Source organism: Cricetulus griseus, chromosome 2, assembly GCF_003668045.3.
Source record: "Cricetulus griseus strain 17A/GY chromosome 2, alternate assembly CriGri-PICRH-1.0, whole genome shotgun sequence".
Lineage (NCBI taxonomy): Eukaryota > Metazoa > Chordata > Mammalia > Rodentia > Cricetidae > Cricetulus > Cricetulus griseus.
This window is the reverse complement of record NC_048595.1, coordinates 5,474,388-5,500,695: the sequence shown is the minus strand read 5'-3', so window position 1 is coordinate 5,500,695 and position 26,308 is coordinate 5,474,388. Positions and strand designations below refer to the sequence as shown.

At 50.1% G+C, this 26,308-nt stretch overlaps 1 protein-coding gene across 2 annotated transcripts; it reads right to left on the bottom strand.

Annotated features, from left to right (window-relative positions):
- Positions 1 to 255: 255 nt before the first annotated feature.
- Positions 256 to 15,706, bottom strand: Park7 (Parkinsonism associated deglycase). 2 transcript variants are annotated; one of them, XM_027398311.2, is made up of 7 exons: positions 15,553 to 15,706; positions 14,387 to 14,493; positions 12,365 to 12,466; positions 10,492 to 10,551; positions 9,585 to 9,654; positions 5,842 to 5,928; positions 256 to 603 (listed from the first exon to the last, which is right to left on the bottom strand). In XM_027398311.2, exons 2-7 carry the CDS (start codon positions 14,474 to 14,476, stop codon positions 443 to 445), a joined length of 570 nt encoding a protein of 189 aa, XP_027254112.1. In that variant the 5' UTR covers positions 14,477 to 14,493; positions 15,553 to 15,706; the 3' UTR covers positions 256 to 442. The 2 variants fall into 2 exon arrangements, with proteins under 2 accessions (XP_027254112.1, XP_027254113.1); XM_027398312.2 differs by lacking the exon at positions 15,553 to 15,706 and adding an exon at positions 15,197 to 15,437.
- Positions 15,707 to 26,308: the final 10,602 nt, after the last annotated feature.

Sequence of the window (26,308 nt, the reverse complement as noted above, 5' to 3'; positions counted from 1 at the left end):
GTGGGAGCTGAGTGCTGCTAACAATGGGTGTATATAACATCTCACCCAGAGGAGGTGACGGAGCTCCAGGAAGGTCATCCTTCAGAGCGAGCAGGGGATGGGATGGGAGAAGCCCTACCTCACAGGGGAGCTTGTCTGGGCCTCCCTCCGGCTCCCAGGTGGGGAAGGGGCTCTGCAGCTCCTCCTGTGGCTGTACCAACAGTCACCACCTGGGAATGCAGTTGATATCACAAAAGAAGCAGACACAAAAGCAGCTGCCAGGAGCTGGTAAATTGTTTATTCTACTAGCAACGTTCAGAAATGTGCAGACCCAGGCTTCAGGGTGAGACCTGTGTGGTGGCTACTTCCAGAGATTCCCTGGCTTCTAGACACACCCGTGGGCCTAGCATAGGGGACTGGCTTCCAATGGCCTGCCTCAATCTTGGGATCCAGGGTTTGGGCTCTAGTCCTTGAGGAGAAGCGGTGCCTTCACTTTGTCAGCCATCTCCTTGCCACTGAGTGCCTCCACAATGGCCAGCGCAAACTCGAAGCTGGTCCCAGGCCCTTGGCTGGTGAGGATCAGGCCATCCCTTTCCACACGGCTTTCTGTGTAGCTGTAGTGACCTACAGGGAACAGACACAGTCGCTCTAGATTATGTCAGTCAGACAACAACTGTCGCTCACTGGCGCTGCCATTTCTGTTCTTATGCTGCGGCTATCAGTTTCCTAAGCCCTCCAGGCTATCTCAAGCCCTGTGGGGGAAACAGTAAAGCAGCTGCAGGGGTGAAAGGAAGAGAGCACTGGGCACAAGGGAGAGAGACAACTCTGAGGGGAACTAGAGGTGAACTTCTCTACTTTGCCACAGGGACTCGTTCGGGATCAAGTCAGGGAGCAGGAGAAGAGGCCGGACAGTGACCGTGATGAGGACGGAAACTGGCTGGTTCACAGGTAGTCCCATCCTCTGCAGCCTCAGACCACACAAGACTGTAGCTGGGAGGCAGACACCAGCAGCACAGGCTTTCTTCCTCTATCTGCCACCTGCAACTGAGACAATGTGGGGCACTCCACAAGGACCCCCAGCTCCCCTCCCCCATTCTGTCTCTTCTACACAGGACCAGGCTCTCTACAAGTCACACCCACCCTCCAGGCTGTCCTTACTCATCTTCTAACCCTCACCATACAACCCAGGATGTGTTGCCATCATCCAGTCCTTGGGTCTTGACTCAGTGTGGCCCTGCAGGCCTGACCTCCCACTGGGCTGGGCCTGCTGCTTCTCACAGCCTGCCCTCATCCCCTCCAGCACCAGCTATCAGCTTTGCTCTTTTGTTTAGAATCTGCTATTCAAAGTGCCTGGGGCTTCTGCATGCGCTCTCTCTCTCTCTCTCTCTCTCTCTCTCTCTCTCTCTCTCTCTCTCTCTCTCTCTCTCTCTCTCTCTCTCTCTCTCTCTCTCTCCCCCCAGAGCCCAGAAGCAGGTTTTCAGTCCAGGGTGAAAGTTTCTTGGCTCAGTTCCCCCTGGCAGTCTACCCACCGGTGAAGGAGGGCTCGGCTCCAACATCCTCCTGGTGGTTTCTGTCCCCCTCAGCACCAAGGGCACTGTCCAGAGTGCACAGAGGAGTACAGAGGAGCCCACTCTAGGTACCCACGGGAGACCCTGTGCCCAGGCTGTGGAGTCTCTAGCCTCAGCACAGAGGCAAAGAGAGGAAGGGGAAATCTGGGACAGAACCTTAGGGAAGAGAATGATGTCAGGGCTCCAAGAGCAACAGACTGAGGGAGGGCCCCAGGGTTAGGGCTCCTGTGAAGGGTCAAATGCACAGGCGCACAGCCGCCTACCAGGGGCAGGCACACCGCTGATCATGACCTCCACACCCAGCTGGGCGGGAACCCAGCATGGCACCAACACGAGAAGATATGCCCATAGCCTCACGTCTACTGTTTCTGCCTGGGACGAAGAGCTCAGGGCATCCCGAGTTCACTGAGATCTCTAAAACACATTTCTCCTCCAAGCGGGCCAGCCATATCGGGAGGAGCTTGCCTTCCTACCTCGTTCAAAACTCACCCCATCTGCAGAAATAAGCAGGCGGGGTGCATCGGGAACTTCCCATTTATACTACAGTGAAGAAAACGGGGACCATCACTTGAAGGGACGTTTACCGAGCCCTACAGCTAAACCAGGTCAAGACATTTTAGATGATAAACTAGAAATGAAAAGGGACCTAACTAGGAGGTTTAAAGGGCTCAACCAGGGGTTGATTCTTGTCAATGGCCCCACCTAGTGGCCACAGTGAGGAACAGCCTCAAGAAGTGTACCAAGGCAGCCCGGGATGCTTTGGAGCCTGGGAAAGGAGGCTAGCTGGGATTTGTGAGTTTAGGGTAGATTTGTAAAAATCTCTTCGAGGAAAAGGCAGGTGGAGAGGCAGACCGCAGGTAGTGACTGCTGCCTGTGTGTGCAAATACGAAGACATGCAGAGAGCCACTCACTATGCCTTGTCTGTGATACCTGGGGACACCAGTGTGGGGCAGCAGAAAGAAAGAGAGAGAGAGAGAGAGAGAGAGAGAGAGAGAGAGAGAGAGAGAGAGAGAGAGAGAGAGAGAGAGAGAGAGAGAGAAAGAAAAAGCAGTCAATCCCGGTGCACAGTGGCTCTGGGGTCCAGTCCCTGCTGGTCTGCCCTTCAGAACTGTCTGACCTCTCAGAATGTAGTGTTGTGGGAGGGCACCCACCCAACACATGGCTCTGAGAAGTATTGCCACCGCCATGGGCAAGGGAGGAGAAGCTGTTCTCCTTTTCAGAGGAAAAATTCACACCTGTTTGTCAAATGCTGTTACTGAGCCCTGCACAAGAGCCTCACCTATAACAGTCATGTGGAGGACACTACAGCCCTTCCAGAATGCTTTTAAGGGGCACAAAGGTCAGTGTCTTCAAAACAGTACTTACAGACCTCATGCTTAGCAATGACAAATGGGGGGGGAGGGGGGTTTGCACTATGCAAAGGCCTCTGGTCACCTGGCCTATGAGCCTCAGTGTGCTGGCCTGGGCAGCAGGAAGATGCCACCCTCCTTGCCAGGAACTGTAGGCTCCAGGCAAGCTGGGGGCACTGCATAAACTCAGGGATCCCACTGAGCTCTCAACAACTGTGTTTCAGCATCAGGCAAAGAAATCGGGTGACATACGAAAGCTCTTCCTGCACTGTCCCCACACAGTGCCAGCCACACCACACAGGCCTCAGCTCCCGCCATTCTTTCCTCCTGACCTCATTTCCTTAGCTTAGCACGAACTCAGCTCCTGTCTTTATAACACAGTGATTTTCACTCAGTTTTACTGACAGTGAAGTGACAGGCTTCCAGGGAAGCACACAGCAACAAGGCTAAGAACACACAGAAGTGCAGCCCCAAGAGCAACCCTGTGTGTCAATTTCATGTCAGCTGGACCCAGGCTAGAGTCATTTGAGAAAACGCCTCCGTAAGGCTGGCCTGTAAGCAAGGCTGGAGAGCAGTGCTTCCCAGCCCTCCTCACACTGCAACCCTTTAACACAGTTCCTCATGTTTGGTGACCCCAACCATAAAATTATTTTCAATGCTACTTCATGACTGTAATTTTGCTACTGTTATAAATCATAATGTAAATATCTGAATTTCAGGCTGGCAAGATGGCTCAAAGTTAAAGAGCACTGACTGCTCTTCCAGAGGTACTAGTTCAATTCCCAGCAACCATATGGTGGTTCACAACCATCTTAATGAGATCTGGTGTCCTCTTCTGGTGTGCAGATATACATGGAAGCAGAATGTTGTATAATAATAAATCTTTAAAAAAAATTTTAAAAAAATCCGAATTTCCCGATGGTCTTAGGCAACCCCTATGAAAGGGTTGTTTGACCCCCAAGGGGTCACGACCCAAAGGTTGAGAGCCGCTGCTGTAGAGCATGTTCTTGATTGATGTGGATGGGTCCAGCTGTGGGACTATAAATTGAACATGACAGGCACATGCCTCTAATCCTAGCAATCAGGAGGCAGAAGCAGCCTGATCTACAGAGAAATCCTGTCTCAAAAAACAAAACAAACAAAAGGAACCACTTTGGAATGGCCCACATTGTGATGCTGGTATTAATATGAGATCTGGGGGATGAACAGTGAAGGTGATGGTTTAATGACCAATCTGTGTCTATGTCGAGTTCACAAGGGGCCAACTGTGGTCGTCAGTTTTTATGTCAACTTGATAAAAGCTGAAGTCATTTTAGAAGAGGAAGCCTCTAGAGAGGTGGCGTGTTTCTTTTCTAAGTATCAGCTAGGCATTTAATTATTTTAGGTTGTTTTTTGAGACAGAGTTTCTTTGTGTAACCCTAGCTGCCCTGGCACTTGCTCTGGAGACCAGGCTGGCCTTGAACTCACAGAGATCTGCCTGCCTCTGCCCTCCAGAGTGCTAGGATTAAAAGCTTGCACCACTACACCTGGCTGAATTTTATTAAATTTATAAAAGAAATTTCTGCTCACCTTTCATCCCATCACTAGAAAGGCAGAGGCAGATGGATGTCTGTGAGTTCAAAGTTAACATGGTCTACAGAGTGATTTCCAGGACACCCAGAAGTATTACACAGAGAAACCCTGTCTCGAAAAAACAAAGAAGAAAGGAAGGAAGAAAGAAACCAAATTCTTCGATAGCATGGGTTCACATAGGCAAAGAAGCAGAAACCAACCATGCTCCGTACCCAGGAGAAACACAAGACACAGCGAATCCCAGCCCCAATCTGTGCAAGACACCTAAGGTGAAGGCAAGGCTAAGATGAGCAGCAGGGCACACCCCTGCTCTCCCAGCTTTTTAAGGCTGAGGCAGGAGGATGGCTTGAGTCCAAGCCCGCCTATGCAACACAATGAAATCCCATCTCGAAACCAGAAGTGGCTGCAGAGGAATCTAATTAGACCTCATCTGAGTAAAGACTACTAAACAAAAAGGATAAAGGGCAGCTCTAGAGCTGTGTAAGACTCTTCACAGGAGCTGCACAGTGGAAGGGGAGGGACACCTGGCCTGGCTTTACTCCCCCCATCCCGTCTGCAAGCTTCACCCTGAGCAGAAATTTCTTTTATAAATTTAATAAAATTCAGCCAAGTGTGGTGGTGCAAGCTTTTAATCCTAGCACTCGGGAGGTAGAGGCAGGCAGATCTCTGTGAATTCAAGGCCAGCCTGGTCTCCAGAGCAAGTGCCAGGGCAGCTAGGGTTACACAAGAAACTCTGTCTCAAAAATTGAACTAAAATAATTAAATGCCTAGCTGATACTTAGAAAAGAAACATGTCACCAATGAGGCAGGCCTGCCACTTAAGACATTCCCTGAAGGTCTGTTTTACTGTGGACCATGGGTAAAAGGACATTTGTCAAAACTGCCATCAGGGTTTAAATTCTACCCTTGGGCTGCTGTCAAGGCATTCGGTAAAAATAAAAATTAAACTGGCAGCTGGGTGTTGGTGGCACACGCCTTTAACCCAGCACTCAGGAGGCAGATGCAGGCAGATCTCTTGTGAGTTCGAGGCCAGCCTGGTCTTCAATGAGAGTTCCAGGTCAGTCTCCAAACCTTCAGAAAAACCCTGTCTTGAAAAACCAAATAAATAAATAAATAAATAAATAAATAAATAAATAAATAAATAAGCTGGCATTTCCTTCCCATTTTGACAATCCGGAGTCTGGTGCCTGCAAACAGAAACCGGCATGCTCCCCTGTATCCCCTATGTGAGTACCAGCTGAGAGGCACATCTGAAGGAAACAAGGCCGCCACACCATGGCCAAGGAATTCCTGAGCCCCAAGTCACGTCACAGCTGCCACCCCCCCATACAAGTTTCTAAGATCTTTTCTATGGGAATACAGGGTATACTTACCACCATTTATCATTTTGTCCTTAGCCCCTGGGTGTGTTGTGACCTTGCTTCCAAAACCGATTTCATGAGCCAACAGAGCGGTAGGACCTACGAATAAGATGGATAAAAAGATGAGAGTGCAGACAGAAGATCTGTGCGTTAAAACCTGCAACAGTGCTGGACATGGTGGAGCACCCATTTAATCCAGAGCTCGGGAAGCAGAGGCAGGGGGATCTCTGTGAGTCCCAGGCCAATAGGACTGCGTAGTTATGCCTCTGAATAACATACTTAAACACAAACAGAAGGGTGGATCCCAGATGGGTCTGTGCAGAACAAACACGTCTGCCGAGGTCACAAACTCGCAAATACTTCAGCAGCTGCTTACCAAAACCCTTCCTCAATACTGTAGAGCAAAGAGACACACAGCCCCGAGGAACAGGGACCGTGTCCTGGGAGTACAAAGGTGAGGGGCTGCCCTGCTAAACAAACACTAGTTCCCTTTTTATTTTTTTACACGCATGGGTATTTTGCTTGCATGTACTTTGTCTGTGCATGGTTGGATCCCCTGGGACTGGAGACACACCTGGCTGTGGGTAACCATGCCTGTCTGTTGACTGCTGGTCTCTCTCTCCAGCTCCTGCCTACTCTTTATAAAGAGTTAGTTTTGTGGCAAAGGCATTGGGGTCAAAACATGCATGTTTTGTTGCTGTTTCGTGACCACTCTTTTCTACTTCAAAGTGTAGAGTTAAGTTGCTCAGCCCCACACACACCTACCAGTTGTGGGATGAAGATGGAAGGCAAGCCGGGCCCTGCAGGGAATCTCTGGGCTCAAGTCTGAGGTGCAGAGACACTGGGTCCTTTTGAAGCCTCTGATGTGAAAAACCATGCACACTGCCAGCCCACGAGACCAACATGAGGACCAGCCTGTCTGTCACCGGTGAGCTCAGTGCAAACGGCCAACTTCAGTGATGCTCACAGCACACCGTGTCTGTCCCCACCCGAATGTTTCCCTCAACGCCTCGTCCTCTCTTCATGAAAACAGCACCTGACCTCTCCTGTCAGTGAGCTTTTACTCTGTAGCCTCCTCCAGGCCTGGCTCCCTCAGAACAGGAGCTCTCGACCCACAGCCTCTCACCACAGCCGCTACAGCAGGAGCTGGCACAGAGCATCACTGTCCAGGCCTGGGCCACTCACGCCTCAGATTCAGACCAAGCCCACAGTAACCTCTTGAGTCTAAGCGTCAAATACACGCCCTTCTCCACCTCATACCTTCTCTACACAAGACAGTTGTAGAGGGCAGACAATTTCCAAAGTCTAAAAATGTCATAATTACCACTCAATGGTTTTCATTTTAGGACAAAGGAGTCTCCCTATGTAGCCCTGGCTGGCCAGAACTCACCATGTAGACCAGGCTGGCACAGACTCAGAGACCTGCCTGTCTCTGCTTCCCAAGTGCTGGGACTAAACGTGTGCCGCCACGCCCAGCTACCATTCACTGTTATTGGAACGGTTTCATGTGTACCTCTCAGATTCTCACTGGGGAAGATCTGAACTGAGAATCCTACGTCATTCTCTACTTGGCAGCAAGCTTCTGCCACTAACCTTGAGGGAAGAGCATGGCCAGGTCAGTCAGGTCTCGAGGCTGCTCCCCTGGAGGTAACGGCATTGTTGCTTCATGCAACAGGGTTAGGACGCATGGCTGCCTTCCCTGTCATGTAAGCTCCTCACTGCTGACTTCTGAGAGGCTGGGGTGGGGGTGTGGGTGGGGGTGAAAAGCCCATTTTGAAAATTAAGACAAACTTCTAACTGCCATTGGACATGCCTTAAGAGTTAGCTCTGGGAACCCTGCTTCCTATGGTGCCACCTGGTGGACACTTGACAAAAGAACACCCAGCTAACTGGAACTCCTTGGGTACCCTGGCTTTTGGTGAACTGTTCTTATAGGGCAGCTCCTAAAACCCTGCCAGGGCTCCTCCACCTTCAAGCTCCCCACCCCATGCCCCATCCCCCACTCAAAGTAATGCTCCTTGTATTTCCTTCCCAGGAAAGCCTCCTGCCGCCGATGACTTTCTTCAAAGGTGAAGCTAACAACCCAGTTCAAACATGGTGCCTGAGGGAAACTCCAGACTGCCCTGACCTCTTGTTGACTGAAGCACACATCTCTTCTGTTACTGTGCTCCATTCCCTGCCTAAGTTATGCCCGTGTTCTCTGTTCATCATTCCAGGGTGGTGGCACAGGACGATCAATTCGATTAGCATGGCACGGCACACACCGCTAGTATTGTTTCTGTTGTAATGTTGACCTCACGCACAGGGAGGCCGCAGCGTTGCCGCGTGCCTCAGCAGAAGAGAGACAGCCAGCTAAAGCTGGCAATGGTCTATCTACTCAGTGATAGGGAAGAATGAGATGACTCCGCATTTTAGTTTCAGCCAAGTCATAAGGAACAAACGCAGGAAAACCCTAAGGTCTCCCAGATCAGTGAAGAGCACCTGCCCACCTGTGACTTCCTGCCCACAGAGGACAGACAGTTCAAGGCTGCAGGGATCACAGGACCATCAACCAACAAAAACCCCTGGGCCTCTTCACAGCAGGGAATCAGAGCTGTAGGAGCCAGGACAAGATGTCCAGGGCAGTGCCTAGGTCTGTTAACAGTTCTCACGCACTCGATGCAGGGACCCCCTGAATGTCTACTCGGGTGGTGTCTGTTGCTGTGTCATGTCAGGGAGTAAGAATGGTTTCACCAGTCAGTCTTTGGTGCCAGGAATGGAACCCAGGGCCCCACACATGCTAGGCACACGCTCTACACCTGAGCTATGCTATCGGTCCCAAGCTGGGAACGGTTAGAACTTCCCCCACTCTTCCCCCTTTTTCTTCTTTAGTGAGAGGCTCCTGCTATGTAGCTCAGGGTGGTCTTGAACTCATGAACCTATTTCTACATCCCCTGTGCTGGGTTTACAGGTCGATCTCCACAGCCAGCCCCAAACTGGGAAGACTAACAATAGGAGACAGCACAATGCCTTGCCTGAAGGATGGCATTGACAGCCTGATGGCATTCCAACAGGAGGTGGACAGAAACGGGCACAGATGCTCTTGCTGGATCTACTCTGTCCCCCAGCTAGGACAGAGTCCCTCAGTCCCCAAACAGAACCATCCATCCCTAAAGTCACGGATCATTTGTTCCGTGACACGTGTAAAAGGTGTCCAGCAAGGAAGACACTGGAAAAGTGGCACTGATCCAGACGCCAGAACATCACCTGATGTTAGAGCAACAGGAATGGGTTTTAAGGAAGGAAATGACTTCAGATTCAAGGCCCAGGACGCGTACGGAACCCCAAAAGACCTTATCTGAAGCCATGGGTGTCAAGGGGCATTGAAGCAAACCCTCAGCAAGCAGGAGGCAGGAGAGCCCCAGCTAGAGCTGTGGTGTTCAGGCCACACAGATTCTTGCTGACTCTCCTGGCAGGCCAGACTGCTGGCACAGAGATCTGCTGCGACAGGCTGTTTGCTGGATTCCAGAGGTCTTATCCCCAGGTCAACCAGCTAGGGAAAACAGTGAGTTCCACAGACTTGAGACCCAGAGCATGGAGAGACGAAGAGTTCAACAGTCATGCTCAGTGAGGCAATGACACAACTTCATGGCACCCTAACCAAACACCCAGTGTGGGTGCCTTTTTGGTTCACGAAGGTAAGTTGTATGCATTCAAACTTCCAGGCAGGCTGGCCCCTCAGCCAGCTGCGTGGTCCACACCCTGTACTTACTCACCTGCACAGATGGCAGCTATGAGGCCCTTCCTGCTTTCCTGCTCCTTCAAGATCTCCTTCACCACAGCTGACTAGAGAGAGAACACAAACACCTAGTCACCACTGAACCACAGAGCACCTTACAAGGAGAGCAGGGCACTCACTCGAGGCTTAGTTTACTTCCACCTGCTTTCCAGAAAGAGCTCTAAATCAGTAAACACAAAAGTGACAGGTTCCCACATTCCCCCCAAGAGAAAGGCCCACCTCAATGAAGACGGGCAGGAAAAAACAGTGTCATCGGGGCACATGACCCTGGTCCTGTGCTCTGGAAGGGGCAGAAGTGAGGAGACATGGGGTTCAGTAGCTTCAGATGGCAGATGGGACAAGACCCCAGTAGGAACTGTCCACCGACTGCCCCTGCCTGTTCATAGCCCACTCCCTACTCCCGACGCCTTCCCGTCTGACTCGGCACATCGGGCCGCCTCTGATGCCACCCTGTATTCACACTGGCCCTCATCGGGCCACCTCTGATGCCTCCCTGTATTCACACTGGCCCTCATCGGGCCACCTCTGATGCCACCCTGTATTCACACTGGTCCTCTGGCCCCACAGCTGCCCCCGAGCCCGGGGGACAGAGCAGGCAGCACTTGCTAGGCTGCTGCCGAGCCGGGACCTTTGCAGCTCACTTTGGGCTGCATTCGCCGAGCCTGTTTGCAGCAGCTGCTCCACCAATTCAGCTTACTTCTGCAGTAAGTGTTCTCAGAACCATGCTTTGCAATGCTGGACACCACCAGCTAACTTCGGCTATCTCTCCTGCATCTCACGCACCACTCCTGGTGCACACCAGAACAAACACAGCACAACAGAGTAGAAGCTACAAGACTTTCTTCATACGTGCTTCAATGAGGTGTAACTGAGCAGTTTTTTACCTCAGATAAATTCTGTGCACCCAGATTGCCTCCTGGAAGAACCACCACGTCGTATGGTCCCTGTGAGTAGGGAAATAAAAGAGAACATTTTATTTCTACTGTGTTAAATGGTAGCCCAGTAACAGCTTCGTATCTGAAGACGCACCATCTGCCACAGACCGGCAGTGTGCACATGGAGGTGGGGTTATACATACGCATCTCTAGGTAGAGCACACTCTTAGCACAAGTGAGACCCTGGATCTGATTCTCCAACACTAAAAATAAATAACTAAGTGGCAGGCATAGTGGTGGCACCTGAAGGAGGAAGCAGGGGCCTCAAAACAACAACAACAAAAATCAAATAAACAAATAAAGGTATATCCCTACGGTGGAACATTGTAAGCAAAAAAAAAAAAGACAGAAGGAAAGAAAGATGCAGACTTGAGGGCTGGAGAGATGGCTCAGCAGTTAAACTTTTGCTGCTCCTGCAGAGAACTAGAGTTCAGTCGCCAGCACCCACATGGTGGCTCACAACTCCATATTAACTCCAGCTCCAGGGGAATCAGCACCCTCTTCTGGCCTCTGTTAAGTATCCAGAGACACAGCATTCACTCACACAAACACACACACAAACTCACACACAAATAATCTCGTTTGTTTATGTATGTATTTTACGTGTATGAGTGCTCTGTCTTCACACAAACCAGAAAAAGGAATCTGATCTCATTACAGATGGTTGTGAACCGCCATGTGGCTGCTGGGAATTGAACTCAGGACCTCTGGAAGAGCAGCCAGTGCTCTCTCTTAACCTCTGAGCCATCTCTCCAGCTCAGCAATACTGAAACTTCTTAGAGAGCAATGCAGGTCTCTCCATGTGAGACAGGTGGGGGACCTGCACTCATGACCTGCCTTTCTTTCCCTCCTTCGCTGCAGTGTCTCTGCTCTACAGGGCACAGCCCATCTCTTATCACTCTGAGCCATGACCTCTGACCTATGGTAGTGTCTAAGGGTCAGTGGGCAGGGATGCTTTGGAGGAAAGTGATCCTAGCCTTCCAAAGACAACCAACAGTACCCGTCATCGTACAATGCACAGAAAGCAGAACCGTGGAAGGAGAGCTCTCACCTCTACCCCAATCCAACTACACATCACCTACGCAATACCCCACAGGAAAGGAATCCTGCAACTCTACCTGTCACTCTCAGAGGAAAGGGGAGGGAAGAAAAAGGAGCCCGGCCCATTATCCAGCTACCAGGGAAGCCCAGACAGAGGGGTTAGGAGTCAGGCCTGCCTGGGCCACAGGAGTGCCACTTCCAAAACCCTGTCTCAAAACAAATCTTTAACAAAGGAGGAAGAGGCTAGGAGGATGAAAGTTACTGGCAGAGACCTTTCGTGGCCGTGTAAGACCCAAAGTTCAGCTACCAGTACTGAGAAAGTCACCTCCTTAAGAGGTAAGGAGGCCTCTGGGAGAAAAGTGCCAATGAAGAACAATGCTCCCACTCAGCCACCATCTGTGAGCTCTCCACCCACCCCACCCACTCACAAGTCACAGGAGCCAGCCATTCCCATCCAGGAGGATCATTGTCTTTAATTCTGTTTGTTTTTTTCTGAGACAGGGTTTCACTGTGTAGCCCTGGCTGTCCTGGATCTTGCTCTGTATGTAGACCAAGCTGTCCTTGAACTCACAGAGATCCACCTGTCTCTGCCTCCCAAGTGCCAGGATCAAAGGTGTGTACCACCAACACCGGGCAGAATCATTTTCTTAAGTCCATTCTAACGGCAGTCATAGATACAGCCAAAAGCCATTTCAAAACAAACAAACAAACAAACAAACAAACAAACAAACAAGAAACTGGTAAGCCCCAAGAAGGAAAAGTTCAGATATACAAAACAAACCTGCTTTTTTGCATCTTCAAGACTGGTGTCAGGACAAATCATTACATCACGGCTACACTGCACGGGGTCTTTCCCAGCCAGGCCTGCAATAGTGACTTTAATCTGGAGAAAGAGCAGATGTTCAAGAACATGGAAATATACAGACACAGGGCGACACTTAATACCCATTCGGTGGTTTTAAGTAACTTGTCAGAGATTACCACAAAACCAAGCAGAGGCAATGGCCAGATATATTAAATAGCAGGAATCTTATGGTTTGTCCAAGGACAGTACTAATTTGTAGCTGAGCTGCTACCGCAGTTCTGACTGGCTAGAACACCCTCTACGCTACAAATGTTGAGTTCGGAGATGAATTACAGAGTCACCCTTTTAATAGCCCATCTTGCAAGGTTACCGTTGTCATTTAAACCTCATAGTTTTTTCCAAAGTAGACATGAAAGTCAAACAATTAAAGAATACTTTATTGGGAGGCAGAGGCAGGTGGATCTCTGTAGGCCAGCTTGGTCTCCAGAGCAAGTGCCAGGACAGGCTCCAAAGCTACACAGAGAAACCCTGTCACGAAAAAACAAAACAACCCCCCCCCCAAAAAAAAAAAACCAAAAAAATACTTTATCCTGCAAAACATTTAGTAGCAAGACATTACCATTAGCTAGTACCCAAAACACAGGCGTTTCCTACAGTGCTGAGGCCAGCAGGTTAGCTCACTGAAGACAAGCTATCAAAATCCAGAGATGTTGATCCTAACAGTGCTTGCCCAGTAATCACAGTTTTAGGTGCAGAGTCTGAAACTGTCCTCACATTTGCACAAATAAAACCCACAAGAGTATTTATTACAGAGGCTGGAGAGGTGCCTCAGTGGTTAAGTGCACCTGGATTTGGTTCCCAGCACACACATGGCAGCTCACAGCCACTTAACTCTAGTTCCAGGGGATCAGGCACGCTCTTCTGGTCTCTTCCCGTACCAGACACAGTAGTGCACAGATACACATGCAGAAAGACATTCATCCACAGAAAAGGTTAAAATCTTAACTATTTACTCCAGTGTCACAGGGCTGTGACGGGAGGGGGGGAGGCAGTGGCATCTGTACTGTGTAGAGTGCTGTACAGCAACATGAAATGCGGGAACTGGAGTTTCATCTTGAGAGCCGAGTGTAAACTGCCCGGGCCTGCATTCTGCTCAAACAGTAAATCAGCACAGCTGAGTCAGCATTGCTGTCAGGTTTGTGTAAATGCTCAGAGTGAACCTGGCAGACACAAGCGCGTTCCCTGTTCACAGTGTTATAGAAGAGACACGCTCCATGTAAGCACAGGATGTGAAGCACAGGCTAATGCATGGGACATTCTGGGGAAGGAGGAATGGACACATGCCTGAGGAGACTCCACAAAGGGGAAGCAGGAAAAGCCCCTACTTCACAGCATTTACTTTAAAAACCAAGAACAAACCAACAAAAGGTGTCCAGGCCAGAAGTGTTGGCCCATGCCTGTTATCCCAACTACTTGGGAGCTGAGGCAGAACAGCTTGAGCCCAGGGGTATAGGGCTAGCTGGGAAACCCACACACCCATCCCTTGAATAAATTAATTAATCAATTAATTAATTAGAAAAGGGTCTGAAAGAAATAAGGCAAAGTGTCACAAGTCAGCAGTGATCCAGACATTTGGGAAGCTGAGGCAAGAGAACTGCCAAGAATTCAAAGCCACCTTGAGCTACACAGTAAGTTCCAGGTCAGCTTGGTCTAGAGGGTGGAACCCTATCTCAAAAGCCAAAAAAAGGTGAGCAGTGAACAACACCAGTGTTTTATTATGTAATCTCTGGAGTTTTGTACTTGAAATATCTCATGAAGTACGACAGGCAAGATGGCTCAGCAGCGAAAGGCTGAGGAGACTTTAGCTTAATCCCAGGGTGGAGGAGAGAACCAACTCATACAATTTCCCCTCTGACTTGCACACCTGAACCACAGGATGCAGGCTTACACACAACCAACAAGTAAAACAGGGAGGGCCAGCCCACGAGGGGAACTCACCCCAGCTCGTCGCATGACATCCACGGGAATCACCGTCTCCATCTCCTCTGCACCTTTGGCCAGGATAACCAGAGCTCTTTTGGAAGCCATTTCTAATTCTTAAAGATCTAAAAAAGGAAAAAAAAATTCTTTAAAAAGTTGCCAGTGTAGCCAGGCAGTGGTGGTGCACACCATTAATCCCAACACTTGGGAGGCAGAGGCAGGTGGAGCTCTGTGAGTTCGAGACCAGCTTGGTCTCCAGAGCGAGTTCCAGGACAGCCTCCAAAGAGACACAGAGAAACCCTGTCTCGAGAAAAAAAAAAAAAAAAGTTGCCAATGAATAACCACCCGAACCGTGTAAATATCTTCCAGGGAACAGGTTGGGATAAATTAAAGCAAGCCGTTTAGGTTAATACTGGTTTACATAGTGGCGTTCTGGTCGTTAATTCTGAGACGGAAACAGGGTAGCTGGCCTGGCGGGATGGACTACGGTAAGGAGCAGAGGACCCAGGTTTTGTTCCCAGCACCCACATGGCAGCTCACAGCTGTCTGCAACTCCAGTTCCAGGGGGTCTGGGCCCCTCTTCTGGCCTCCGCGGGCACTGCGCATATACAGATGCAGGCTAAACCTCATACAGCAAACACGCTCCTAAAAACATACCGCAGGGATTGCTAGCGTGTTAGCAGCGTTTGGAGCTTCCCTCACCCTGCCTTTTCTAAGCCCAGTTTCTTACAGAGGCATGCCACATAAGGGAGGGCCCTGCATGCCTGTCACACTGATTTAGGAGAGGCGGACTTTCTTAAACTACCGTGATTAAACACCACAACTGACTTTCACGGGCCACAGAGGAAATGCACAGTCTGCAAACTTGTAAATTCTGGAGGGTTTTTCGTGTGTGGTTCCCAGAAACCGTGCTGAAACCTGTGGGGCCAGGCCAGCCTCCGGCCACACCGCTCTCGCTGAGGGGGAAGGGGATTCCTTTCTCGAAGCCCAGGCCGCTCGCGCGTGCTTTCCCTGCCCCACGACTCCAGCCGAGGCCTTCCAGTAAATGCTCGCCGGCCACAGCCCGAGCGTGCCGAGCGGAGCTTGGCCCGGCATGCACCGCGGCCGCCCCGGCCCGCCCGCCAGGGCCCCTCCCGGGGCAGCGGGTGACAGCCGCGCCGCGCCGCGCCGCTCCGGGCGCTGACCTGCAGCCGCGCCTCCTCCACCCACGCGAAGCTTCGGCCTCTCAGCTCCGCCGCAACCCGCGCCCGGCCCTTCACACTCGCAGAGCGGCCCGCCAGCACGCATGCGCGCCGCACGCCCCCCCCGCTTCCGCCTCGGGCTGCGTCACATCCGGCCGGGCGCATCCGGGGAAGATGGGCACGCGGAGGTTACCAGGGCGACGCTGGCCGAGCGTCTCCCCTCAGCCAATGGTACGATCCCCTGCGGGCGCCGGACGCATTGGGCGCTCTCTGAGACCCGCGCACGAGAAGGGGCGCGAGTTCGAGGCCAGGCTAGGACAAGCGCGCGCACGCGCACACAGCGGCTAGGCTGGAACGTGTCTCCTCTGTCTCTCTCTCTCTCTCTCTCTCTCTCTCTCTCTCTCTCTCTCTGTCTCTCTGTCGTCTGTCTGTCCGTCCGTCCGTCTCTCTCTCTCCTCTCTCTCTCTCTCTCTCTCTCTCACACACACACACACACACACAGAGAGGCTAGGCTAGAACATCTTCTCCCCCCATCCCCCTTCTCCCTCTCTCTCTCTAAAATAAATAAAAGCCTGGCAAGGTTGCCCACACGTGTTTGTAATCTTACTACTTGCCATCTTTGGAGGATGTTTTACATCACTTTTCTTGTGCGCCGTTCCCCTTTCTTGCCCCTTACTGTGACACCCCCCTCTTTTCACCCCTGGCCTGCTAGTACTCCATTCCAGGTCATCCCAGGCCTGCCCCTCTCCCCAAGGCCTGGTCACCCTGTGTGGGGTCACAAGAGTTTTGTTTTTTTCACGACACTATTTTTAAAGGCCCAGCTGGGAGCTGCAGAGGCAGCTCAAGGGTCAAGAGATGTTGCTGCTTTTGCAGAAGACCCAGGTTTGGTTCCCAGCTCCCATAAGGGGAGACTCACAACTGCCTGAAACTCCAGTTCCAGGGGAATCCGATGGCCTCTTTTGGCCTGCACAGGCCCTGCACTCACACACACAAACTCACAAATAATAAAAGGCCCGCTGCACTCTTGGTAGAACAAGGCTGACATCTCCAATACGTTTTTAATGGGTTATTTAGATTGTATAATTTCATTTTGGTTTTTTACATTTGTTTGGTTTACATTTATGTCTTGTGTGTGCATCTAACCTGTGCTAAGAGCATGTGGAAGGGCAGAGAAGACTGCTTGCTGGAGTCTGTTCTTTCCTCACCACAGAGCGGCCGGAGATGGAACTCAGATCGTCGGGGGTGCAGCAAGCACCTTTACCTGCTGAGCCCTCTCACTGGCCCCTCCTAAGTTTTTAATGAAGGAGAGAGGCTCATCCTCACCTGGTCCCATCCCGCCCCTACCAGGAAGTGCAGTTCATTTGGCACCTCTTAGTGCTTTGTGCAAGCCCCATGCAGGATGTACACTTGCTTCCCTTTCTCTACGATGAGACTGAATGCCCCGCATACATTGGCTGACCTCCATTACAGGTTCATTTTGGAAACCTGACTTACTGGAGATTCTTGCAACAGGGGGAGTGTTTTGTTTTTCAAGTTGTACAATTGTTAAGTCGTGTAGACCACACCGTACTTGAGCAAATGTAGGATGTTGTTTAAGGATTTAAAAAGAAACTATTTTAGGAGTTCTAGAATGACTTGGCTTTTGAGCTAGCCCTTCAGCTTTGAAAGTGTAGAAACCAAGGGTGACAGACAGAAATACACAGGGGCAACTTAAGGGTACTGGGCAAGGTGGTTCATGCCTGTAGTATCAGAATGAAATCCATCTCTAGGTGGACACATACCCTTGTCTCTTCACTTAAGGATTAATCCAGTGTGTCAGTTCAGGGACCTGGCTGGGGACACCCCAGGAAGGCGACTTCACCTTGAGAAGGTGACCTCTGCGGCCAGATGGTGGTGGGGCTAGGTTCAGGGCTGTTGCAATGGCCCTGGCAATAGTTTGAGGGCAACACAATCAGAAGCTCACACTATGACATCTCCACACCACCATGAAGATCTGAAATGGAGTTGAGGCAGCAATGATTTTATCCAATAAATGGTAAGTCTCAAACCCTGGGACAAAGGGAGGTGCCTATTAAACCAATCAAAGTGGACCTGGCCACCAGGTTCTCCCAGCGTCCCTCAGTCCCTACCTGTCACAGGGTATGGCTGGTATACCTGGCCCTCTACCCCAAACTGTCCAGTCTAGGGTCTGGGCTGCCCTTCCCTACATAATCCAGCCATTTTGGCTATGCCACTCTCTGGTCAGTCTCTTGGCCCAGGCAGTCCCTCTTAATCTCTGGTCCCTCTCCCTTCCTCCTCTGCTCACATGGTTCAGGGCCATGTCCACTCTGGACTCTCCCAGATGTCGCTGCCTCTGGCCACACTCTCCCTTTTAGCTACAATAAACTTTCTCCTCCACCATACCTAGGAACTGTCATGTCCTTTTCTTTTTTTCTTTCAATGAATACCCTGCACACAGTTTTAAAACTCAAATACTGGGGCTAAAGAAATGTCTCAGTGATTAAGTGTTTTCAGAAAACCTGGTTTCAGTTCCCAGTACCCACCTGAGGTGGTGGCTCACAATGGCCCGAAACACAACGCCAAGGGCATTTGCACTCTCATGAACATACCTACACACAGCGAGAAACATAATTAAAAATTAAATGACTCTTTAAAAACTATCAAATATTATTGTTTCTTGTGGTAGATGGACTCTTCCTCCAACCCCAGATAGTTCTTTCCCCTTCCAGCTGCATGTATGCTGTGCGGGTTTTCCCCCCTTCACTCTGGGTGTTGGTCTTGCCAACAGAATGAATGTAAAGACAGGATTGAGCAAAGCCTTGAAAAGCCATGGCTTGGTAAGAAGAGCTTCTCTCCAGAGCTACTGCCAGGGTTCCTCAAAACACAAGGGAAGCAGCCTTTACTATAAAGTAGGTGCTAACTCACACAGCAGGAGCCCTGGCCTTCCATCCTTCCAACTCTTTATTTATCCTCTCTCCCAAAGTGCTCAGTCTTTTTTTTTTTTTTTTTTTTAAGAGGCTCTCACTATGTAGCCCTGGCTGGTCCTGCGGGCCTCACAGAGACCTGCCTGCTTCTGCTTCCTGAGTGTTGGAGTTAAAAGCATGTGCCATACACCCAACTTGATCACAGTATTTTTAGCCAAAACGCTAATGTTTGTTTTCTCATTGAGTCTGGAAGGTGTCTGTGATGGTTCCTATTGGCAATGTGACAAGATGTAGCATCGCCACAGAAACAAGGCTCTGGAAGTATCTAGGGAGAATTACTTAGGTTATGTGGAGGTGGAAAGACCCCTGTAAATGTGGGTGGCATCATTCCATGGGGTGGGTGAGGGGCGGGGCAGTCCCTCAATGCACAAAAGCAAGGCAAACAGCCCTGGCATCCATAGACCCACTTCTTGAGTGCCAATGCAGTGTGACCAGATGCCTGTCGTGATGGACTCCAACCCCTTCCTTAAGCAGAATACCGGCCCCCTTCCTCAAGTTGCTGTAGATACTTTGTTACAGCAAGGAGAAAAGTAACTAATACAGCATCATAACTTTCATTTTACAGATATGAAGACTGAGGTAGAGGAGAGTGAATGTAAGATTTTGCAGTCTTGGGGGAAAACTCAGATATTCTAATGCCAGGATTCACACTCTGCCCACCATACACGCTGCCAGCATTAGTAAATAGTGCCAGTAACTCTGGTGACAATTCAAAGAAACTTCTCATCACACATTTACAGAAGAAAGCCAAAAAATCCAGCCATTTACCAAAACAGACTGCTGTGACACTGGTCATGAAGACACCTGTTAGTCTGTCAGAACAGCCCCATCCTATCCACGAGCCTTTTCACTCAACAGCTGACAAGTCATTATGCAAGGTGGGAAGAAGCACAAGCCAAAAGCCTCCCAGGTTTCAGGAAGTCGGTGCGGTTCAGCAATCGCTGTGTTTCATCTTTCTCACGTCACGGTCATCCGAGCAGACGGTGCCTGTGACTCGTGCACTTGCAGCGTCAAGTTAACGTTTTTCATCTCTGTGAGGAAGAGAGGCCGTTGGGACATTTACCGAAATAGAAAAAAAAGTGTTTTGTTTTTTTGTTTGTTTGTTTTTTGTTTTGGTGTGCGTGTGCCTGTTTGAGACTGTCCCACATAGCAGCTCAGTCTCGACTAGAACTGGAGCTCGCGGCCATCCTCCTGCCTCTGACCCCGAGTGCTGGAGATAAAAGGCTGGGGCCTCGGCGCCCAGCTGATGGGCGGGTTCCCAACGCCGCGGAGAACTTCCCTGGGAGCCCACGAAAGGTCAGGCGGGCGCCACCGGAGAGTGGGCGAGCCCTGACCTTTGAGGCGGCGCTGGCGCGAGGGGGAAACTCTGACTCGCAGTCCTGTGAGGACCCGAGCCCCGCTCCGCCTCGGCCCGGACCGTGTGACAAGCCTCCCGGGGGCGGGCCACCCGGAACGCCTCCGACGGACCACCGGCGGCCGGAAATGGGTCGGCTGAGCCGCAGAGACGCACGACTGACTTCCGTCGGCCGCGGCGCCGGCCATTGGCTACATCTAGCCGCAGTGGGCGGGGTGCGAGCGAGCCGCCCGCGCGGGACTCAGTGCGCTTGCGCAGCCGCCGCCGGAAGGGCCCCTCTTCGCCGCGTCCGCTGCGAAGTCACGGAGAGCAGCTTCTTGGCGGACTTCCGGGGAAGACGGCGGCTTGGAGGTGTGACGCGCTTCTGGCGACCGCGGGGATGCGCTGGCCGGAGAGTGACGCGTTCAGCGGCTCCGCGGCCCGGGCTGTGCTGACAGCCCGTCCCTGCCATGCTCCTCAGGCGGCTGCGAGCCCTCGGCTTGCCGGGCTCTGCAACCGGCCCGGCGGAAATGAACGGACTGCAGAGGGACGCCGCGTCCCCGTCTGTCAGGCCGCGGGACCAGTGGCCCCAAAGAAATGGGCTGTTCCCGGGGGGGGGGGGACCCAGGCCGAGGGCGCCTCGTTCCCCTCGCCTATTGCACACGGTTCTCACACGGTTCTCGTCAGACCGCCCTGCAGGGAGACACTGAAGCCCAGACTGCGTGGTCGGGGTGCGCACACGCGCCCATCCTCCTCCGCCCTCCAGGAAGACTGAGCAAACTCCAGGACCGCGAAGAGGACTTAAGGCAGTTCTCTGCATGTCTCTGCCTCTCCCCCCAGTGTGGCCACACTGGATAAAATCTGCTTTTCACTATTAATTCAACTCTTAATTAGCTTGTTGAGGACAAGTGGCCAGATCTGACTGAGAAACAGGCAAGATGGATTACTAGAGTAAATATAAATAGGCCCCTTCTACTCCAGGCTGAGCAGTGGTTACCCCTAGGACAAAGAATACCTGAGTGATGATGGTGTACGTGTTCTCTGAATCTGCTGTTGGACAGCGACGCCTATGCAGGCTTTGAAATCAATAGTAGATAGGCCAGCCACATTCCACCCTTGCCACCGTGGCTCAAAACTCTGTAGTCTCATGGTCCTTTGTCCCAACAACATTATAGGGCAGTGTGTCACATATGTATGTTGCTTCAGCCTCTCCTGGCTGCGAAGCAGTTGAGCAGTGCTGTGCCTGCCTCACAAAACAGGAACACGTTCATGAAGTTTTTTTTACGGTCCTCCGTGTGCCGGGGATGTAACAGTAGACGAATGATGTCCTTCTTAGCTATAGAGCAGATTCTTGGTGGTGGGGGAAGACAGTGAACGCCAGCATAGATAAATCCAGTCACATGTCACCCCATGACCGAGAGGTGTTCTGAGAAACGCATCGTTGCTTGTGTGTGGACGTCACAGATGTACTTTTGCACACTCAGCTTCAGTGTCGACATTAAGCTGGTGTGTGTGGTCTGGTGCCGTTATACACAGCATATCACTATATGTGTGTCAGGCTCTCGGATGTATAGAGAAGGACAGGAGGGGATGAGTGGGGGAGGGTGAGCGTGTGTGTGTGTGTGTGTGTGTGTGTGTGTGTGTGTGTGTGTGTGTGTGTACACATCTGTAATACATCAAGGGACACACTCTTATTTCCTCCAGGTTAGGGCATGAATCACACAGCTCTGGAAGGGCATTCCAAGCTAGAGAGCAGCAGCCGACAGGCCAGCCTGCCTGCCACAGAAGTGTGTTTGGTGTGTTGACAAGCAAGGAAGGTGGAGAACCTGGTGGCGTGCTAAACAGAAGTGGACAGCCAGCACCCTGTGCACGCACTCAGTCTATGGATGCTGGGTGAACTGAACTTGCTGGCTTGAGAAAAATGCTGGCTCTGTCTATTTTTGGTACTTGCTCAATGGCATGCTAAGCACACACTTTGGTTCCAAGTGACACCGAGAGCCCTAAGAAAACTTAATGACTGACTGTAATATGAATCTTGGACATTGCTTGAGGTTAAATGTAACAGGTGTGTGTGTGTGTGTGTGTGTAAAACAAGTTGCACACACTTTAGAATTTTGATTTAGTGTGGTGGCATTTAACTGAAAAAACAAAACAGAAACCAATGCATTAATCCTTCATCAAAAAAGAAATGCAAGAGAGCAGGAGACAGACATGCAGAGAGAACTAGAATAGTTGGAATTATTTAAAAGCTCCGGGGCTGGCTGGGCACACGGCTCAGTGCTTGTGCAGAAGCACAGGGACCTGGTTTTTATCCTAGAGCTCAAAGTAAATAAATAAGCTAAGCACTTGTGGCGTGTGCCTGTAGCCCCCATACTGGGGTGGTGGGAACAGGATCTTCTGGGCTCTCTGGCCAGCCAGTCCAGCCAGTGGTAAGTCGGGGTTCAGTGAGAGACTTTATAAATAGTTGGGGAGGGGATCTGTCTCCTGATTGTCCTGCTCTTCATTTGAACAACAACAAAAATGAAATGTTAACCGACAAAAGCTGAACCTATGAGGTAATTAGGTGAATTTGGAGATTGATTTGGATAGTCTCCCTCCCACCCTCATCCCCACCCTGTGCTGTAGTGAGTGTTAGGGAGGGGGAACTTGCACTTCACAGGTAGAGTTTGCTGGAAACACAAAGTCATGCAATTCTGGGTGTTGCTTGGGAGTGATTCTGTTGTAATCACAATTGTCACTGCAGCCCAGGGAATATATTTCTCCTGAGTGACATTCGACTACTGTGCAAAATAGACACAGCATGTTTATTTACTTAATAGTTTTTGGTTATGCACGTTCATCTTTTTTCTGGGATTTGAACCCTGGGCCTCCTTGTACATGTAAGTACAGACCGTATCACTTGGTATTAACTTTGTCAGCCCAACCTAGAGTCACCTGCAAAGAGTACAAGGGTCACTCTTGATCAGGTTGGGGGGTGTGGGGAAGTGTCTTGTTCATTGGTGTGGGAAGGCCCAGCCCACTATGGACAGCACCAATCCCTAGGCAGGGTGTCCTGAACTGTATGAGTAAAAGAGCTGAGCACAACGGAGCAAGCAAACATGGGTGCATTCATGTCTCTCTGCTCTTGACTGTGGACATGATGTGAGCAGCTGTCATATGCTCATGCTGCTGTGAGTGCCCTCCTTGGATGGACTATAATCCTGAGTCGTGATATAAAGGACCAGATAAAGCTGTTCTCTAAGTTTCTTTTTGTTGGGTTATTTTATTACAGCAAGAGAAAAGAAACTAGGACAGTCGCTGAGCAAAAAAAGGTGTGTGTGTGTGTGTGTGTGTGTGTGTGTGTGTGTGTGTGTGTGTGTGAATGCCACATGTGTGTAAGTACCCACAGAAGCCAGAAGAGGGGTTCACATCTATTGCAGAATGTTTATGCAAAGATGTGTTGCATTTGTTTATGTTGTGGAATATTTGTTTAACTATGCAAAGATGTGTTGCTGTTTTACCTTGTCTGCCTAAGGCACCTGGTTGGTCTAATGAAAAGCCGAGTGGTCAATAGTGAGGGAGAAGGTATAAATGGATCTGCAGGCAGGGAGAATAAGGGGGGGAGGAATTTAGGCTCAGGGGAAAAAGAAAGAAAAAGATGACAGGGAGATTCCAGGGGCCAGACAGACAGACAGACACAGAGGAAGCAGGAAAATAGGACATACAGAATTAAAGAAGGTTAAAAGCTCCAAGGCAAAGTGTAAATGAATAGAAACAGGTTAAATTAAGTTAAAAGAGCCAGTGGGACAAGCCTAAGCTAAGACTGAGCATTCATAATAAAAAGTCTCCGTGTCTTTATTTGGGAGCTGTGGTGGCCCAAAGGAAATGCCAACTACACAGATGTTCTCTGGCTGGAATTACAGGCAGTGTGAGCTGCCTGGCATTGGTGCTAGGATGGCACCCTCTGGAAGACCAGCAAGTTCTCAACACACAGAACACACAGCCTTCTCTCCCTCCCTTTTTAGAAGCATGGCTCCCATGTAACCATTGATGCTGCTGTTTGGTGGTGTGGACTCCGTTTCTGGGTAGTCATTCACATAGCTGTGGTTTCTGTCTTAGTTCTCTACCACTGAGTCCACTCCTGGCTGCTGAGTCAACACACTTTTTTTTTTTTTTAATTCACAGTAAAACCTGCTGAGCAGCTCTGGAGTTAGTCATCACTCTTGCCCGCAGTTCAGGTGGCTTCCGAATGAGAAGTCGGGGTTCCATCCCTGGCATCTCTCTTCCTCAACTCTGGCTGGATGATTGTACTTGGAAACCCTGCTCCCTCTGGTGGCAGCCTGCATAGGCCTGAGCCTGGAGTATTCCTGAGCAAATTGGTAACCCCCTCATACCTCGGGCTCCCTGCCCATAAAACACTGTAGTGGTATCTGTGTGCTTCAGAGTCTTGTCATGAGGATGAAGAGGTCGCAGCAGCAGACATTGGAACGGTGACCTGCAATAAACACAGGCTTCTCTCCCTCTCACATTAGAATGGTAACCACCGTTCTGAGTGGACGAGAGCTTAATTAAAAGCCTGTCATCCCAGCATCCAGGAGCTGAGTGCCTTAGTCACGGTTGTGTTGCTGTGAAGAAACACCATGACGGAGGCACCTCTTACAGAAGAAAGCAGTCACTGGGGGCTCGTTTACAGTTTCAGAGGCTTAGTCCATTATCATCACGGCGGGAAGCATGGCAGTAGACCGAGTAGTGCTTGAGAAGCAGCTGAGAACTACATCCTGGTCCTCAGGGCAGGGGGAGGAGGGAGGGCTGGGCTTGGCATAGGCTTTCCAAATCTCAAAGCCCACCCAGTGACGCACTTCCTCCAACAAGGCCACACCTGATTATCTGTCCAATCCTTTCAAACAGGGCTACTCCCTGGTGACTAAGCATTCAAATATGTGCGCCTATGGGGCCCATTCTTAGTTCACACATCACTGAGGCAGGAGGATGACTGCCTCTCCAAGGCCAGCCTGAGCTACAGTGTGCCACAGCTGTTCATGCCTCACAGAGGTCTTCGAACTTGCCTTTGCTTCCAAGGACTAAGAATCACATAGATGCTGTTGGGAGCACAGAAGTCCTTGCTAGGGAAACCAGGAATGTTAAGCAGGCAGGTTGCTCCTCCAAGGAAAAGACGTGTAACCAATCTGTTCTTCTAGAAGGCTGGGAACAGGAGGTGATTAATAGTCTGGTGATCTGTACTATCTGAAGGGCCGGGGCCATACCAAGCTCCCACAACGAGGCCAGAGGTGCTGAAGCCTCTAGATGACCCTTATGCTATCTGTATATCAAGGCCCTCCCACAAGCCCCACAAGCAGGACAGGAGGTGGCTAACAGCCACCATCTGTATGACCAAAACCACGACAGGTCTTCCTTCCCTAGGCCCTTAAGCTAACACAGGTAGCCTAACTTTAGAACCCATCTTCTTGGGAGAAACGACATGTACTTTGAGTTGAGCTTTGATGTAACTTCGTCTCCTTGTACACTGGGAATTGTATTATACCAGGGAACTTTTTTTCCAAACTGTACTGTGTTTAAATATGTTTACAATAAACCTCTTGGGGTCAGATTCCAGAAGTTTGATCCAACCTGGCTAACTAAGTCATGCTGAACAGTGTTTCCTTCTTCCCTCCCAAGGTTTGCTTCTCTGCTGGCCATAGCATAGACCCACCATGTGCCACCAGCCCCAGCTTTGCTTTTGGGATTCATTTTAAATTATGGCAGGCATGTGTTAATGAAGAAATTCATACAGTACCAAATCCCACATTGGTATTTAAAGTTCCTACTAGGGGCTAAAGAAATGGCTCAGTTGGTAAAAGTATTTGCTAGCATCCAGAAGAGACAGTTCAGAACTGCCTTTAACTCCAGTTCCTGGGGACCATTTGTGCATACTCACCACAGACATAAAGACAGAAAGATACACAATTAAAATAACTTATTTTAAATTTCATACTTGACTTTAAGGTATATTTTTCTAAAGGCTTCAAAATTACCTATTAAAATACAAACTATAATGAATAAATACCAAATATCTCTACTATTAAACACTAAAATTTAATAAAGTATTTATTTTAAAATAATAATATGGGATTTTTGCTGGTTTTTGTTTTTCTTTTTTTTGAGACAGTGTTTCTTTGGGTAGCTCTAGCTGTCCTAAAATGAGGTCTGTAGGCCAGGCTACTGTCACCTAGCAAATAGGGGATTTTTTTTTAATGTTTCAAAATGTTCTTAAGTTGTGTTGGATACTTTTTTCTTTTTAAGAATCAGTCTCAAAAAAAGGAATCAGTCTCTTTGGATAGCCTTAGCTGTCCTGGAACTTGCTATATAGACCAGGCGGGCCTTGGACTCACAGAGATCTGCCTGCCTCTGCCTCCCAAGTGCTGGAATTAGAGAGGGAAGCCACCACTTCCGGCTATATAAGACT